General features: G+C 31.6%; 2 protein-coding genes across 5 annotated transcripts in view; both read right to left on the bottom strand.

Annotated features, from left to right (window-relative positions):
* The window catches only part of LOC126745381 (mitochondrial chaperone BCS1), a 479,053-nt gene that overhangs the window by 259,807 nt on the left and 202,036 nt on the right, over window positions 1-17,210 (bottom strand). The window lies entirely within an intron of this gene.
* LOC126745388 (MICOS complex subunit MIC27) lies at window positions 1,740-12,442 on the bottom strand. 4 transcript variants are annotated; one of them, XM_050453216.1, is made up of 7 exons: window positions 12,181-12,442; window positions 11,996-12,087; window positions 11,721-11,926; window positions 6,119-6,259; window positions 5,957-6,061; window positions 2,002-2,253; window positions 1,740-1,890 (listed from the first exon to the last, which is right to left on the bottom strand). In XM_050453216.1, exons 1-7 carry the CDS (start codon window positions 12,193-12,195, stop codon window positions 1,883-1,885), a joined length of 819 nt encoding a protein of 272 aa, XP_050309173.1. In that variant the 5' UTR covers window positions 12,196-12,442; the 3' UTR covers window positions 1,740-1,882. The 4 variants fall into 4 exon arrangements, with proteins under 4 accessions (XP_050309173.1, XP_050309174.1, XP_050309176.1 ...); XM_050453217.1 differs by having other exon boundaries at window positions 2,105-2,253; XM_050453219.1 differs by having other exon boundaries at window positions 2,002-2,145; window positions 12,181-12,441.

The raw sequence follows: 17,210 nt of genomic DNA, 5'->3' as shown, positions 1-17,210 counted from the left end.
GAAAAGATATCAATTAATCCCACTGAAAAACTGGTTAAAAATCCAAGATAGCAGAAATATCAGCATTGTTCATAGTTGCGAAATCTTCATGAGAGTAAACAGATTTTAAGAACATGTCAAACAGGTCAGCAACTTGCCCATTTGAGGTAGTATCTTCATTCAGCTGCATAGTTCCAGGTACCTACAAGTTGATCTCTTCATATTCGCCATGTGCCTCCAAAAGAGAAGTCCTAATTCCTTTTTTTTTTAATATAGTTCTTATAACAATTATGATAATGAACCTGGCACTTTGTTTTAAAGGAATAAAACTCGAAATAAGGACTACCTGTTACCTTATACAGCACGCATCTTTTTTTGCAGATTCTAGAGAGAATCAGCTTGTAAAATTACTACATTATATGTTTTTTTTTAGTAGAAATGTTAAGTTTAAATCCATAATAAATATAGTCATAAAAACATTCGACACGCTGAATCAACTTGCTTTCCACCTAATGTAGTCCCAATCCAGAGATTAGCAATTCTAAAATCATAATATTGCACATTGTATTGAAGTTTCTTCTTACTATTTTCAGGTATAGATACATTATAAGAAAGATGAATGTGCATTCGAGATTGAAGGTCTTGTGCTTCAATGTTAGTAAATAAAAGTCTAGAAATACACCATGGACATTTCTTAGTACGTTAACCTGACTTAAGTCCAAAAATCCAAAACTATTGACAACTCAATTGCAAGGGAGGTCGAAGGGCTTCAGGTAAATTGTAATCACCTATAAAAAAGTAAAATATCTCTCCTGATAGAAGTCAACAGTCTCTCAACCTCCTCGCAATAAGCCTTTCTATATCTGGAGATACCAGTTTTGGGAGGAATATAACAGGCACCTATAATCAGTCTCTGAGTATTTATTTTAAACTTTTAAACTTAACAAATAACTCTTTAACAGTTTCAGCTTATCAATTGTATTGGTCTATGTTGAGGTTAAGAATAGAATTCTAAAGGATTCAGTTAGAAATAACACACACACACACACACATCTCCTGATGATATGTTTAATGAAACAACGTTATACAACCTGTTAATATCTTTCTTAACTTCCTTTCTGTTTTGTTAAGTTGTAACTAAGAACAAAGAATTAAGAGCCAAGAGGTACCTCTTATTTATTTTAAAATTAAATAACTAACAAAGTCCTTCCAACAACCCTTCTTTCTTGGAGTGATCATTAGAAAAAGAACAAATTAAATTAAGTCACGTCAATTATAAACGAGATGCAACGAGGTAAGTATAAACAGTACAGGCTAGAAATGGCGTTTTTGGTTTGTAAGTTTAGTGCAAAGTATTTATTATTATAAACTTTAACAGTCTAGCTTTATATTTTTTCTTTCCCTATAAGGACACCTCCAGCACGCGACTTACTGCGTTAGAATTACGGTCTAATCTAAAAATATCAAAATGCATAGAAAATTCAGAATCATAAATGTTATGAACTAGGTATAAACATATTATTCTTTTATTAAAGATTTGGTTTTATTTTGGTAATGGCCCAAATTCTATTCTTTTTATCAAAATTATTTACAATTTTTTTTTGTAATTTGTAGGTTTTTTACTAGCAGATTTTTATTTGCTTGCTCTGTAATTAGTTCAAAAACCTCTAAAGATAATTCAGGAACAATGTTATCAATCAAATTTGCCCAAGACGCCCACTATTCTCCCCTTTGCGAATCCTGAACAAAAAACTCAAAACTTCACGTTATAAATAAGTCATTTTATTGATAAGATTTCATAACAGACAGAATTTTCCAATTACTTAAATAAAATAATATACATCATATTTTAAACTCGAGATATCGTAAAAATCTTCAAACACACTAGCATCAATTTCACTTTTTAAGACTCTGAAAAGAAATATGTCGTGAGTATACGGTTTTAGTATTAAAAAAATAACATGGCCAACATAGGGAGGTTAATTGGAATTCAAATTTGTAAAACAAGAGTTTAAGGATTACCAGGACCGTCTCGGGAATTTTCAAGGTGCACGTGAACGGATTCAGGACCGGATACATTCAAAGGACCGTCGACAGTGTACGCCATATTTTTCGGCTTACTTACTTTTTCGACATTTTTGATTTCTTCCACTTTGCTCCCGTCATCTGAAATAAGCGATGTTGCAGTCGTTTTTAGTTTATCCCACGCTTCGGAGAAGCTCGTCGGAACGGAGGGAAGACTGGGCAGTTCCAATGGCGGCTCGTCTTTTTTTACTTTGGTATTAATTTTAACGGAAATTAATGATATTAGTTGTGTGATATTATTCAAAAAAAATATGTTTCTTTAATTTTTATTGTACAGGGTGGACATCTAAGAATGCGAGGTACTGTATCTTGGAACGTACTCGAGAAAACATCTTGTCGAACTTGCATTGTCTTATTTATTTAATGTAACACGACGTTTCGGTTGGTAAGTATCTCCAACCGTTATCAAGTGTAAACTGACCACCAACTGGCAAACCAGTTTACACTTGATAACGGTTGGAGATACTTACCAACCGAAACGTCGTGTTACATTAAATAAATAAGACAATGCAAGTTCGACAAGATGTTTTCACTGTACCATTGTCTACCACCTTCAAAAACAGATTGGAACGTACTCATCGCAGAAGCTTGCGGTAAAAAATATTATTATTAAAACGGTTAAGAGAAAAACCTGGAAAATACTTTTAAGTTTCTAAAATGACTGCTAGAGGAGTAACGGCTATGTTAAATCTAAAAAAGTAGTTTTTGTGAATTTCGATATATTAACCTATAGTGCAGTAAAAACGCGGTCGAAAGACGCGCTTATTTATCGATTTTTTTTTGAAGGTATAACCAGATCAAATCTATACTATCTTATTAGGCATGTTTATTGGCATCTGAAATCGAGTTTTACGACATCGCTAGGGTGACCCAATTTTTTTTCATATTCAAAAAACCTCAAAAATCGCGGTAATTTTGAAACTCGACTTTTTGACACTAACTCGCTCTATCTCAAAAACCGCTCTACCTACTAAAATGATTTTTTTTAAAATTTTGAAACGCATCTCTTTGCGCACATATTGCAATAGAAAAAAATGAAGTAAACTGCAACCATTTATCTCTAATAGATCTTGAGTTATCGATTTTTCAATTCGGAGTTTCAATCGCAGGAACACTTTCAAGGTTGTCCCGCGGCTACTAACCGCGCGCACTGCAAGTACGCTTTACTAGGTATTTATTATATTGAAATTTTTAAGTTGAAATACCTATTTATTTGAACAGTTGATACCCCAAAAATTTGAAAACTTGGCATGCACAATATTTTTAAATGCGTCTAGTATTCAAATAAACCGGCGCGGCATCCCGGCAATCTTGCGCACTCCGTTTCGTTGAGATTAGTGGCGAGTCGAAAAAATATAAATGTGCTTTTTTAGTTTTTCAAAGACGCCAGCCCTTTCATGTTAGTTGTTTTTATGATTTCTTGCGTTGTTTTACGAAAATAATATTAAAAATAAGAATCAAAGACGATTAATGTGCGCATATAGTGTATAGTGAGTAGTTGTGTTTTAGTTAGTATAATATAGTGAATGAGTGGTTCTAAACATTGAAGAGATGGATGTGAAATGTATTTTTTGTGGCAAATCTGTAGACCAAGGCGATAGTTTGGTAGTTCAAAATCCTACCAAAACCGGCCTGGAGACAATACTTCAGGCAGCAGAAAAAAGAAAGGACACTTGCAGGAAAAAATTATTGGAAATGAAAAAGGAGATTTTGGATGGTAGGATTTAGGATTAAACTTAAATTTCATGTTGCCTGTAGAAAAACCTATACAAGTACCCCAAATATTGGACTCCTATATTAACCACGAAAGAACCTGTACCGGAAAATCTTCGAAGTGCTCTATCAATTTGCTGTTCCAACAGAGGCTGCACCACCCGATGTGTTTGTGTAACACATGGCTTGAAATGTTGCTGCGAATGCAAATGCAAATCGTGCAGCAATAAAATGAAATTTGAAAATGAAATATCTGATTCGGAATCGGAAATGTACTAAATTTTGGAAAGTAAAAAACTAATGTAATGAGTGCCTTTTATTTATGGAGAAAAGTTTTACATGCAGCAAGTGCATGGGAGCAAACCGTTCATAAGAACTACCCTCATTTCGATTTATCCTCAGAACGCCACTCCGACTATTTTTTTTTCATTTTCTTAGAATTTGTTTCCCTTGTCAACCCTATTTTCTGCCTTTTATTTAATCCAAATCCTAACTAAAATCGTATTACATCGAAATCACTAACCGGCACGTCAGACAGAAACGTACTACAGTAAACTGAACAGACTGTTATAGTAGTAAAAAGTGCAGTTAAATAAGTGCAGTACAATAAAGTACAGTAGTAAAAAGAAGATATTGTCTGTGACTACAACCCGCGGTGAGTGGAATAAATCCCTTTTCAGTTGGCGCGCGATCACTTGCGATTTGAGCTCCGAATTCAAAAATCGATAACTCAAAATCTATTAGAGATAAATGGTTGCAGTTTCTTTTAAAAACTTTTTAATGTGTCTGCTACATTTTCTTCGCAGACTATATGACAAAATTCCTTTAAATAAAAAAGTTTTTCGATTACTGAAAAAAGTATCTCCATAAACGGTGACCAGCACATTTTTAAAATTTTTTGAATAACAAAAAAAACAATACCTCAATTTTTTCTATTGCAATATGTGCGCAAAGAAATGCGTTTAAACTCGGTTTCAGATGCCCAGTAATATTCCCAATAATTTAGTATAGGACTTATCTGGTTATACCTAAAAAAAAACATACTTGATCCTTAAAATTGAAAAGAGCACAATCTAAAACTTTTTTGTTCGACAGTTTTTGCCATATCTCTGAAAATAAAGTGGTGGTGGGGTATTTCACCACTGGGGTGGTGGGGTATATTTTATAAAGGTTTCGGTCAAAAACACCCTGTATCTTAGAAATGGCTTGGTCGACTTTAACACAATTATGTTCTTTAAAAAGAAACTTTCTTGGTCTTTAACCGTTTTAGTATTCGCCGCCAGAGGGCTTTATTGAAGATTCTGACAGAAATGGTTAATTTTCTCAAAATAATTAAACGCACTGGTATGATTTTTTTCTCATGAAAAAGTAGCTTGAATGTCTTCAGAATGAGTAGTAGCAAAAAGAGAGATGTGAGAGTTTTTCCATGATTAGTGGCTAACTTACCAGCTCATTTATACCATTTATAACAAGACAGTTAATCAAGTTACTCAAATACATTACGCCAATAATATATAACCGCTAATATTTAGCAGAAAACGATTAAGAGAATCATGATTTGCCACCAAATTTAAGGCGTTTTTTCATAAAAATTTTGGTTATTGTCTGATTTCTTATGGTTTCAAGATAAATATATAAATTGTGCGTATCATCAGTAAATGTTACTTATATTCCAAATTCTTATGACACATTTAAAAATTATTTATTAATTTCATTGGTCATAAGTTGTTTGTTGTTACTTTTCAATAACTCTTCCAATGGTTTAGTTCTGTTGAGTCAAAACTAAATTTATATTTCGCCAATTGTTTTTACTAATTGTCACTAAATTTCGTTAATAAAGTCGAATAGGTATATGGTGCTATGTAATAGACTTCCAAAATAATGGTGTATCAACGTTTTAAATTACTTTTATTTTAATTTCTAATGTAAATTTGCTTAATTGTTAGTTTTTAAAATGATAATTCTCATTAAAAAAATGTAGGTAGATTTATCCCATCATAGATAGAAGATATTGTCGAATGTCATTTTTTAAATAAAAATTGTAGCATATCAAGACTGTCAGCAAACAGGCAATTTTTGACAAGGAAAAAATCAAATACTACATATAACCGAATATCCAAGCTACACCCCGAGTTTTGTAAACATTATGACGTTAAGGGTTTATTATTTATCAGCTTACCACCATATACAAAGTTATAACCAATTGTTAGAAGCCTTTTTCCTTCTACTGCAGCTACTTGAGAATATTCTGAGGCTTCCTTTGGGTAGCATACTGCCGCCATACCTACAAAAATTAATTTTTCATAACAGAAAAGACACATTATGAAGTTTTAGTTCTTGCCTAAGCCTCCAGTAGCTGCATAGATGGTCCTCTTAAAAAACCCTCCTCTAAGGCCGAAGATGAGGCCTGTGAGAGCTCCGATGCCGATAGCCCCCGCCTTTGGAAGTGTATTATCTTCTTGCCTTAAATAATCCACCAGCCCTACAAAACATAGCTTTTACCGGAAAGTTTAACGAACTCTTAAAAACTATCAATAATATTATATTACCATTTCATAATAAAAATAAAAACAGTAACAAATTAAGAAGTTGCAAGAGACCGTCTTGAATCACTTAAATTTTATATTGCTTCCTGATGCTAATGATATAAGCTTAGCTAATGAATATGATATTATAACAAACCCATGATACCCTAAATGGTTAGTTCATACAAATTTTCGTCCAAGTCCAAGTTAATAGAGCTGTAAGAGCAACAGTTGCTCTTAATAATTAAAAAAATGCAGTGAATCTAGGATAGTGGCATAAAAAGTGGAAGTTTCCATCTTTTTTTCTATACTGATCTTTGAATATATCCACTCTACAATTGCCTGCAAACTACTATTTATCCAGGTAGTTTATTTATCAAATTGATATACTGTATTTGAGTATAATATTTCAATCTTGAGGCTTGTGAAAATTATCATGAAGAGAACTCTGACTGTGTCCTGCACTATTATAACTTTTCTCATAGTACCATAGCTTTAATTAAATCATATATTACAAAAATATAACAAGTAGTGTCTCATATTAACTTGAAATCTAAGTCAGTATTTACGTCCCACAGGATTTGGTTGTTGCACCAATTTTATTCTTAATTTATATAAAAAATTTACCAAAAATTGCTAAATTAGGAGAATATACCAAGTACAATATAGCTTTTATTCGATAAGGCACAAATGGGAGCTAAGCAATAGCTTTATCAAATAAACTCTATGCTAATAAATCGAAAACAAGCTTATTTTTCCTTACTTCACTCCTATTTTAGTTATCCTCTACTGGTTTGGGGACATGTAAGGGGTGATCAGCGGGTGATTTCAATGTAAAGGTAATTGAAATAGTAGCAGGGCAAAACTATCAAGGTGATTCTAAGTTCTTCTTATCTAACATTAATGCAATCAAAAATCAAGCTATATCAATAATGAGAAGACACCCAAATTATTAAGAATTAACTACCCAAGACGTAAAAGGTAAAAGTGTTCCAATTAATAGTCCCTTCAACTGCCTTTAGGTGTATTATAACTTCAATCTCAGTTCAAATGTTAACAAAATAATATGTACATACATTACCAAGTAAGTAGTGATATGTTTTCATGTAGCCACTTATTGTAGCTTTGTACTATTATTATAAAGATCTATTTCAGATTTCATGCAATCTTAGCTAATAGGTACTTATAAATTTTATAATGTTCTAATAAACAACACTCAAGTCTCAAGTTTACATATTTACCTCGAATAAAGAATTTGAATTAGAACTTATTTATTTATTTATTTACATAAAAACATTTCACAGCTTACAAGAGTTTAACAAATGCTAGCAATTTCAGCTAGTCACAAAAAATATGTTTCATAACTAGAAGAAAATTATTTTCTTGTCTGCTGGTTTAAATTTATTTATTGTAAGTTAAAATAGTCAAGTTCAAAGATTTATTATGCAAGCTGAGATTCTATTTACTAAATAATAAAGCAGAGATAATGTCCTAAAATACAGAAGGTACTGATTATATGGGAGTTGTAAGATGGAAAATGGATGTTAAAAGACACTCAAAACTCTATAATATAATTTAAAATCATATATGCAAAACAAACACTAAAATTCCCTACTGCCGGCCAATCAATTTAGACCAAGGTTGATTCATTTGTCAGATCTACTTCAGTCTTCCAAAGAATAAAAGTGCAAATTTTAATAATTTTTTCGGAATGTTATACAGGGTGTCCAAGATAAGAATCCTAAGCATGGGGATCTCGGTACCTGTTGGAGATACAGCTTCGGTTAAATTAGGAAAAAGTTGTGCACTTTGAAGCGTATTTACATGCCGTTGAGAAACTTCAAAAATTTCCATGGCCTGCTGAGATATTTGGAAAAAACGGAAATTTGCCAATATCGATTTTATTTTTTCCTGGCTTTATTTTAAAAGATATCAAAAAAACTATTGACACTTTCTCATTGACACTTTTGAAGTAGTATGTGATGGCGCTTTAAAATAAATTTTATATCCGACGTTTCGTTTCCGAGAAACCACCATCAACTTTATTTTTTATATGGCGCGAAAAGAAAGTACACCCTGTATCTGATTCCATTTTTTATTAAAAATTCAACGATGTATCACATGTCACATTTTTTTTGTTAGTTAAAAGGAAAAATACAATTTTTCTTTTTTTTTAAACATATTATTAGGTAGGCTTTGGAAACAAATGCTTTGACACTTTGACGTAAATACCTTTTACCCTGTCACATATTTTTTATTAAATATTAATTGCCGTTGTTGTTACCGTGATTGTCGAGGTGTTGTTTGTTGAGTAATTATTGTTATTATTATTTACTGTTGTCGTTATTATTGCTAAAATTGTGTTATTATCTTCAAATATGCCTGGTGGTCATTATAGTCATGAAGAGAAGTTTGACATGCTGTCGTGCTACATTTTGTGCTACAAAAATACTGTAAATACAGCAGCAATGTATCTTAATAAATTTCCAGATAGAAAGCAACCATGTAAATCCATTTTCTTAGAGTTGGCTCGAAATTTAAAAGAATATGGTTCGTTTAAAAAGCCTGTTTTATCTCGAAAAAAGGAATCTCTTGAAAAAACTCAAAATAATGTTTTACAAGCAGTTATTGAAAACCTCGAGATATCAACCAGGCAAATTGAAAAAAATGTAGGAGTGGCCAAATCTACAGCTCAGTTTATTTTACGTAAAAACAGATATCACCCCTATACATTTAGAATTTGCCAAGGACTTAAACCTGGGGATTTCGAACGACGTCGGCATTTTGGTGAGTGGTATACACGTGCCTGTGAAGAGGATTTTAATTTTCCATCAAAAATAATATGGTCCGACGAAAGTATGGTCACTAATAATGGTATCTTTAACCGCCGCAATAGTCATTACTGGGTCCAACAAAATCCGCGTGTTAAGAAAATATCTAGACATCAACAACGTTTTGGGTTTAATATGTGGTGTGGAATTTTAGGAACCAAAATACTAGGTTTATTTATTTACCATTATTCATTAACAGCAGAACGATATCTTAATTTATTGCAAAATGATTTAGAAGACTGCTTAGATGATTTACCTCTGGCACAAGTCAATAGCTGTTGGTTTCAACAAGACGGGGCTCCTGCACATAATTCTGGGCAAGTTCGACAGTACCTTTCGCAGCGTTTTCCTGAAAAGTGGATTGGAACCTCCAGTGAAGTGTCTTGGCCAGCGCGATCCCCGGACTTAACCCCTTTGGACTTCTTCCTTTGGGGATTTATTAAAAACCGAGTCTATCAACATTCTTTTGGAACTGAGCAGGAGTTACGAGAATGTGTGACGGCCGCTTTTCAAAGTATTACGCCATAGATATTGCGTGATGTTTTAACTGCTACTGTAAGAAGATCATACTTATGTCTAGAAAATAACGGAAACCTGTTTGAACACCTGTTTTAAATTAAATTTATAAAATGCATTAATTTATTTGCTTTTTTCGTTATTTTTAAAACGTATTCATTATTTGTTGCATATCGTTAGAAAAATCATAAAACACTTGTCTATTACTGGTTACATTTTTTTATTTATAAGTAGTACAATGTACAATGCAAATCAATGCTTCATTTAGCTTCATCACTCTCTAAATAGATATTAAGAAAAATGTGACAGACTCGGTAACAGGTATTTACATACGTCAAAGCATTTGTTTCCAAAGCTTAGTTAAAAAATATGCTAAAAAAATAGAAAATTTGCATTTTTCCTTTCAACTAACAAAAAAAATGTGACATGTGATACATCATTGAATTTGTAATAAAAAATGGAATCAGATACAGGGTGTACTTTCTTTTCGCGCCATATAAAAAAATAAAGTTGATGATGGTTTCTCGAAAACGAAACGTCGGACATAAAATTTAAAAGCGCCATCACGTACTACATCAAAAGTGTCAATGAGAAAGTGTCAATAGTTTTTTGATATCTTTTAAAATAAAGCCAGGAAAAAATAAAATTGATATTGGCAAATTTTCGTTTTTTCCAAATATCTCAGCAGGCCATGGAAATTTTTGAAGTTTCTCAACGGCATGTAAATACGCTTCAAAGTGCACAACTTTTTCCTAATTTAACCGAAGCTGTATGTCCAACAGGTACCGAGATCCCCATGCTTAGGATCCTTATCTTGGACACCCTATATAAGAGCCCTTAAAATATATCAAAATAAAATAGTTAAGATTATGTGTAAAAAACAGTCTAAATAGTTTATAATAATAAAACAGTTTTGTTTACATGTCAGACCTGCCAAAGGTTTTAAATTTATCAGAAATTCACCAGTAAACCGACGATACACAGGTTCTCAACTACTTCGATCCCAACAATAATTTAGTAGAACATAATTTAAATGCGGAACTTAATTCAATTTCAATCTACTCAAAGGAGCATAACTTAGTCATTAATTATTTTCAAATAAAAATGCTCATAAAAATATTGTTTCATCCGTTAAAATTCAATTGAATAACACATCAATTCCTTTTTCTGATAATATGAAGGTACTTGGATTAACTTTGGATGGCTCTTTGCAGTTCAGAGAACATATCAGTATTCTGCTAAAAAGGTGTTATTTGAGATTGCATATGCTTTATGCAAAGAAATTAATTTTAAATTATAATACTAGAAAAAAACTTACTGAAGCTTTTGTTTAATCCATTATCCAATATTGTTTCATAGTTTATTTTCCCTGTTTAGATCAACCGACACAGTACCAATTATAACATGTTCAAAACACCTGTCGGCAATTTATTTTTAATTTAAGAAGGTTTGATCATGTCTCTCAAGGCATTTTTAATTTAAAATGGCTCAAAATATTGTATTTATTTAAGTTTGTATTGTCCACATTTCTATACCGTTTATATAATACCCAAAGCCCCAAATATCTGTTTGAAAAACTTTTAACTAGAAATCGAGTACATGGTTAGACATAATACTCTCACTATGCCGCACCATTCAAGCAGTTGAATACCCCTTCTGTTACAAACAATATTGTTCTTTTATAATGACAGTATGTATACATTTAAAATAAATTTATTTCAGGAAGAATGAATGGGATGAGGTATCTTTTTTATTGGGGGACTGCTAGTTTATGGAAGTTGGTTGTTGTACTTATGTTGAACTATAATGTAAAAGTATAGTTGCAATTACTATTTATTTAATTAATTAATTATTATTTTTTTTTAATGAAGGTTGAGAGTTTAAGAGTAGCTTGTGCCTAATCTTTGCCTTTGTAAGCCAATAGTCATTATTGTAACATTTTCTGAACATAAAATTATTATTGAATATAACATAACATTTTATTATTATTATTATTATAACGTGAAGAAAGTGTCAGTTAAAAATAACAGCAAGATCCCTTACCCCTTTAGCAAGATATAAAAATACTCACATTCAACATTCTGTTTGCTCTCAGTCAGACTTTGTTTGGCAACTCTTTCATAAGCATAAAACTCATCAGTGTATTTTGACACAGTTTCACGGATCTGCCGGACCGAATTCTCAATGAAATTTGGTACTGGTTCTGCTTTTCGTACACCCTCCCCATTTTGCGTAGCTACTTGGGGGTCAGGTGTATATAGAGGCAACTCACTTGGCCTTAAAAATTAAAGTTAAGCCATTAAGGTGATTATGTTAAATACATACAGGTATTAAATGAAGTTCTACCTGCATTTAGTTGTATTTTCATTCTCGTTTTGTTGGGAATATTTGGCTTCAACTACTACAGCAGCTGCTGTAATGAAACCCCTTCGGATAACCTAAAAGGCATGATGATATATTATAGATAAATATTTAGCTTGCATATAATATTAAAGAATATTTGAAGCTTTCAACCCGCTTCAATGGCTTACCGGGCTAAAAAACATTATTTTCACAAAAAGGGGGCCTTAGAAAGAAAAATACTGGTTACATAAACAATTGTTTTGACAAGTGTCTAACGTTCAGGACAAGAGTGATTTTAATCTTTTTACAACGAGCACGTACGGTGCAGAAATCTGAACAATGTTACACAACTTGAAAATACTGAAATTTTAAGTAAAACCGATTTTGTTACGTGACAAAAATGTTGTTGAGGTACTAAATGATAACAAGTAGCCGTCATTTTAAAATGACACTGTCATAAAAGCAAAGCATCCTTGGAATGTTATATTGCTATGGCGTCACTTATCTTCAATTATTTATTCCATCGGACTTAATTTATATCTAAATTTGAGGAATTATCCCAGGAAGAAGTTTTTCAAAAACTGATCAGCTAAGTACTGGTGCAATTATTATTAAATATTGATAGACATGGAAAAGAATTTCTTGGGTATAGGGGAGAGTGTTCCACAATCAGAGTATTGACCTTGTTTATTGAACCAACCAAAATATGATTATCACTAAAATAAATTAAGGCTAAACATAAGTTTTAACATCATAAACCAAAAACTAATTAAAAAAAAGTTTGTTTAACAAAGGAACGACAGTTGTCTGTTAGTGGAACACACATGTTCCACATCCAGACACTGCATGTTCCACAATAAGACAAAAGGTAATAATCGTGGGCGTACAAGCAAAACCGTATAAGTCCATAAAAGTGGATTGTGAGAAAAATGGAAAAAAAGATTTTAATTTGCCTGTAAAAGTTGTTTTTGAATATGTAATATTTTAAAGCTGTAGACATGATTTGTTAGCTTTTTTTTAATGATAATTTATCAGTAAAACACCTATATCATCTAAGCTTTTTTTTTATTTTACGTTTTTTACATACAGGTTGGACTTAAATTTTTTTTCTGATAAATTTATTTATTTTGTTGGACATAAGTGATTAATGGTAAATCATCGTCATCATCACTACTGTCTGATTCGACCAAGTGTTCTGGTGTTTGTTCAACATTTGTGGATGTTGGCAAAGAATTGTACCATCCATGGAATTCGGCCGGAATTATATTGTTATGGCACAGTTTTAGAAGATCCTCTTTCTTCTTTTCAGTGATTGGCAGTTGCTTGCTGTATAATGGTTTTAAGACCTTCGGAAAAGTTGGGGTTTTCCCCCTTCCAAAAACATTAATATACTTATAAGGGTCAGAATGCATGCATTTAAATTCAATTATGCCTGGCTTGTCTTTTGAGTAACGTAATGATTTGATTAGTAACCAATTGACTGTGTTTCCTTCTGTACTCTTATTTCGAAGTATTTTTACAGACAAAGCCTTTAGATCATAGAAGTCATTAAATTTTAATTCTTGGACATTGTATGGTTGACTTTTTTTGTTTTTATTTCTGTTTGATCTGGCGAGTCTAAAAATATTAAGCCAATCTTGAATTGTGTAAACTCGTACAGTCAACAAAATTGAAAATGTCCCTCGCTCTGTGGCTCTTTACCCATTTACACGTAATTTAAGCACAATTTGGCTACACTGTATGAATGAAGAAAGTATAGCGGCATTTTTCGAAAATAAGTAACGGGGGCTGATGCGAGGGCAGCTTATGCGATCGATCCCATTATAACATTGTGTATGAGGTACCATTGTAAATTTTAAGATCTATTTTTAAGGAGGGTTTTTCCATATTAATTGACGGCACGGGGATGCAGGTAAAATGTATAAGGTGGTAATTATAAATAAATTTGATGGTAAGTAGAATTGTACTGTCTTTTGTGTTTATAAGTGGCTCGAGTCTATTTACGTGTTTAATTTTTTTTATTTTTTAAAGTGTTTTATGTAATATTTTTTCATAATGCCAAGATTGCCTGGACAGAGGGAGAGTATCATGGAAATTCGTACTAGAATTATTGTTATGCATGAGATGGGTGCCACCTTACGAGAAATAGCAATGGCTACGGATCTTTCAGTAAGTTTTTTTTGCATGCATTTCGTTTAAATTTTTTATTAGGTAAAATCTATTTAAACTAAACTATGAAATTTGTCAAAAATCTTCAAAAATAATCTTTAACTTTCATTTAGAAAAAAAAGGTTTGTTTTTTATACGGAACCAACTTTTTTTGATATCCCGAAATAAGCTAATAAATTTAATAGATTAAAAACGAAAATTATTATCTCATCGTCCTGGGAATCTATTCAAATAGGAGTGATTTCGAGGGTAATTTATAATTTTTTCATTAAATTTTTTATTTAGAAAAATAGCTGAAAATTACATATCTTAAATTTAATTTATCGATAGATATGTAAAAAAGTTATAAAACTTACCTATATTTTTTAACAAAGAAAAATATACATGTAATTGGATCTATCAAAATAAAAAATGTTTTTGTTTTATTTTTAAAGTAAAATCATTTTAGATATGATTGATTGTTTTTTTTGAGGTTTTTTTTTTAAATCCAAGCAACCCTTATACAGGGTGAGTTTTTTAAAGTGTTGCAACGCAATATCTTAAAAACATTCAAGTTTTTTCTAAATATTTAAAAAACGAAGGTATAGTTTTTTTTTTAGATAATAAATAAATTTAATGCAGTACCATACACTAAAAAAAGTATTAATGGGTTTAAAGGTTTCTCAAAAACGGTAGTCGAATGTAGTATAGATTGGTGATATTTTGAATTTTAAATTTAATATCTGACTCACTACTGCACCAGTTGAGGGTTAAGGGGAGTGGCCCTATTAAAAAATGTTTATTAAAATAATATTTAGTCCAAAACGCACCGTAAGCCAATCCACTACCTATTTACCGCATTATTTGTATCCATCTAGTAATTCTAGTATATTTTTATATCTGTATTATTATTGTATTTATTATTATACCTGTGAATGGGTTTTTTTATGCCAAATTTAAGCTTTACCTCGTTAATTATATTTATTCGATGTAGTAATATGATACATATGTATATGCATTTTACGATATTAGACTGAGCATTGACATAAGTGAGCTTTGACATAGGTAATTTACGAAAAAGAAGAGAAGAATTCTATCGCCTGCTTTTATTATAATTTAAAATAATTTTGTCTCTTCGCGCCGGTTGTTATTTTTAAATATGAAGGTTTTATAAAAGTCATAGCAAACATTTTAATCTGAAATATTTTCACTTTGAAAACTTTGTCAATATTTTCGCTTTATTTGCTTTTCACCATATATTAAAAAAAGTTGTCATAGAAATATATTTTGACGTAACGCTCTGAATGTTTTAAAAAAACACCAATAAATAATATAAAATTATATTATTGTTAAGAGACGCTGTTATTGCTTTTTTAGTACCTACTTTATTAACTTATTCTTAATAATAAAATATTTACTGCTATTTTTTATCTATACCTATACCTATAGGTCACCCCTTTGCTAAACTGTTGTCACTAACCTAATAGTATAATAGATATCTATTTAATTAATTAATACTAATTACTGCATTTGCTTTTAAACAGGTCAAACAAGTTAGACGCTGTATCCAACGTCAAGAGGCAGAAGAGCATGTAGAAACCAGACAACATCCTGGAAGGCAACCTGTATTGACGGAAAATATGAGAGAAGCTATTGTTACCCAAGTAAGAAATAACCCTTTCACAAATAGCCGGGTGGTCAAAGAAACCATGAACTTGGATGTTAGTATGCAAACAATTAGGAATACTCTTCGTTCAGCTGGGATAAATTGTAGACGACCAGCCAAAAAGGCCAAATTAACGGTCGACAACGCAGAGCGAAGGCTTAGGTTTGCTCAAGAAAATATTGACCGAGACTGGTCAAATGTGGTATTTACCGAAAAAACGTTTTTTTCGGACATAAGGTCCCATCAATTAGTGTGGAGACCTACAAGTATCAGATATGATTCCCATTATGTCCAAGAAACTGAAAAAAGCGGGAGAATAACATTGTCATTATCGAGTTGGATGACCCAAAATGGACCCGGAATGCTAGTAACCACGCCACCCCAAATGAATTCCGCGGACTACGTGGACATTTTGGAAAATTCTTCTGCCTTCATACAGAATATTATATACGGCTGGACCAATATCATTTATGCACGATAATTGTCCAATTCATACCTCCCGTATGGCGAGAACATGGTTTGAGCAACATCCGGAATTTAATTTAATTCCATGGCCATCCAGAAGCCCCGACTTAAACCCCATCGAAAATTTGTGGGCTGAAATAGTGAATTTTTGGGATACTTTTAATCAAGGCCAAATTAGATCGAAGGAAACGTTACTAGCCCACGCTCAAAGAGTTTGGGAATCTTTCAGAGGCAGACCCGATTTTAGTAATTACGCGGGATTAATGCGGAAAAGGCTGCAACAATGCATTGACGCAAATGGTTTTTATACCAAATATTAATTAAGAAGCCATACCAATACAAAATGTACTCTGTGATATTAAATAATTATTATTTAAAAAAAATGTATAAGTTTCGAAAAAAACACAATACATAGGCTATTTAAAAGTTTAAATAAAAAAGTATTTTTATTGTAGATTTAAATTGTAATTATACTTACTAAAGCTTGTTAGAAGTAGTGTTGAATGTTATTATTTGTTATTAAGATGTTATACTTAAAGAACTGTAATTTGTTATTAAATAGGAAATAAAATTTTCGCTTTGAAACTGACCTTTGATCAATTACTTATACGTTTTATAAGGTTTAAAAAAAAAGTAAATAAAAAAAGATACGGGACTACTATAATTAAAGTTTAGTAATTAAAGTTAACTTCGCTTCAATAAAAAAAAAATAAAAAAATAGTTTTTTATCCAAGAAGAAATCACGAGAGTGCCTTATTTACAAACGGAAATATTACTTTATTCATCACTTCAGTAAAAAAGTGTGCTTTACTTATGAGAACCACATAGATTTTTTTCTACCTCTTACCAAAACATAGACATAAACAATTTAAAATATGGATTTGCCGAACAACATTTTGGGTTAATCGAACAAGTGGGGACAATTTTGAACAGTTTTTT

This window comes from Anthonomus grandis, chromosome 15, assembly GCF_022605725.1.
Source record: "Anthonomus grandis grandis chromosome 15, icAntGran1.3, whole genome shotgun sequence".
Classification (NCBI taxonomy): Eukaryota; Metazoa; Arthropoda; class Insecta; order Coleoptera; family Curculionidae; genus Anthonomus; species Anthonomus grandis.
This window is presented reverse-complemented; position numbering and strand designations above follow the sequence as displayed.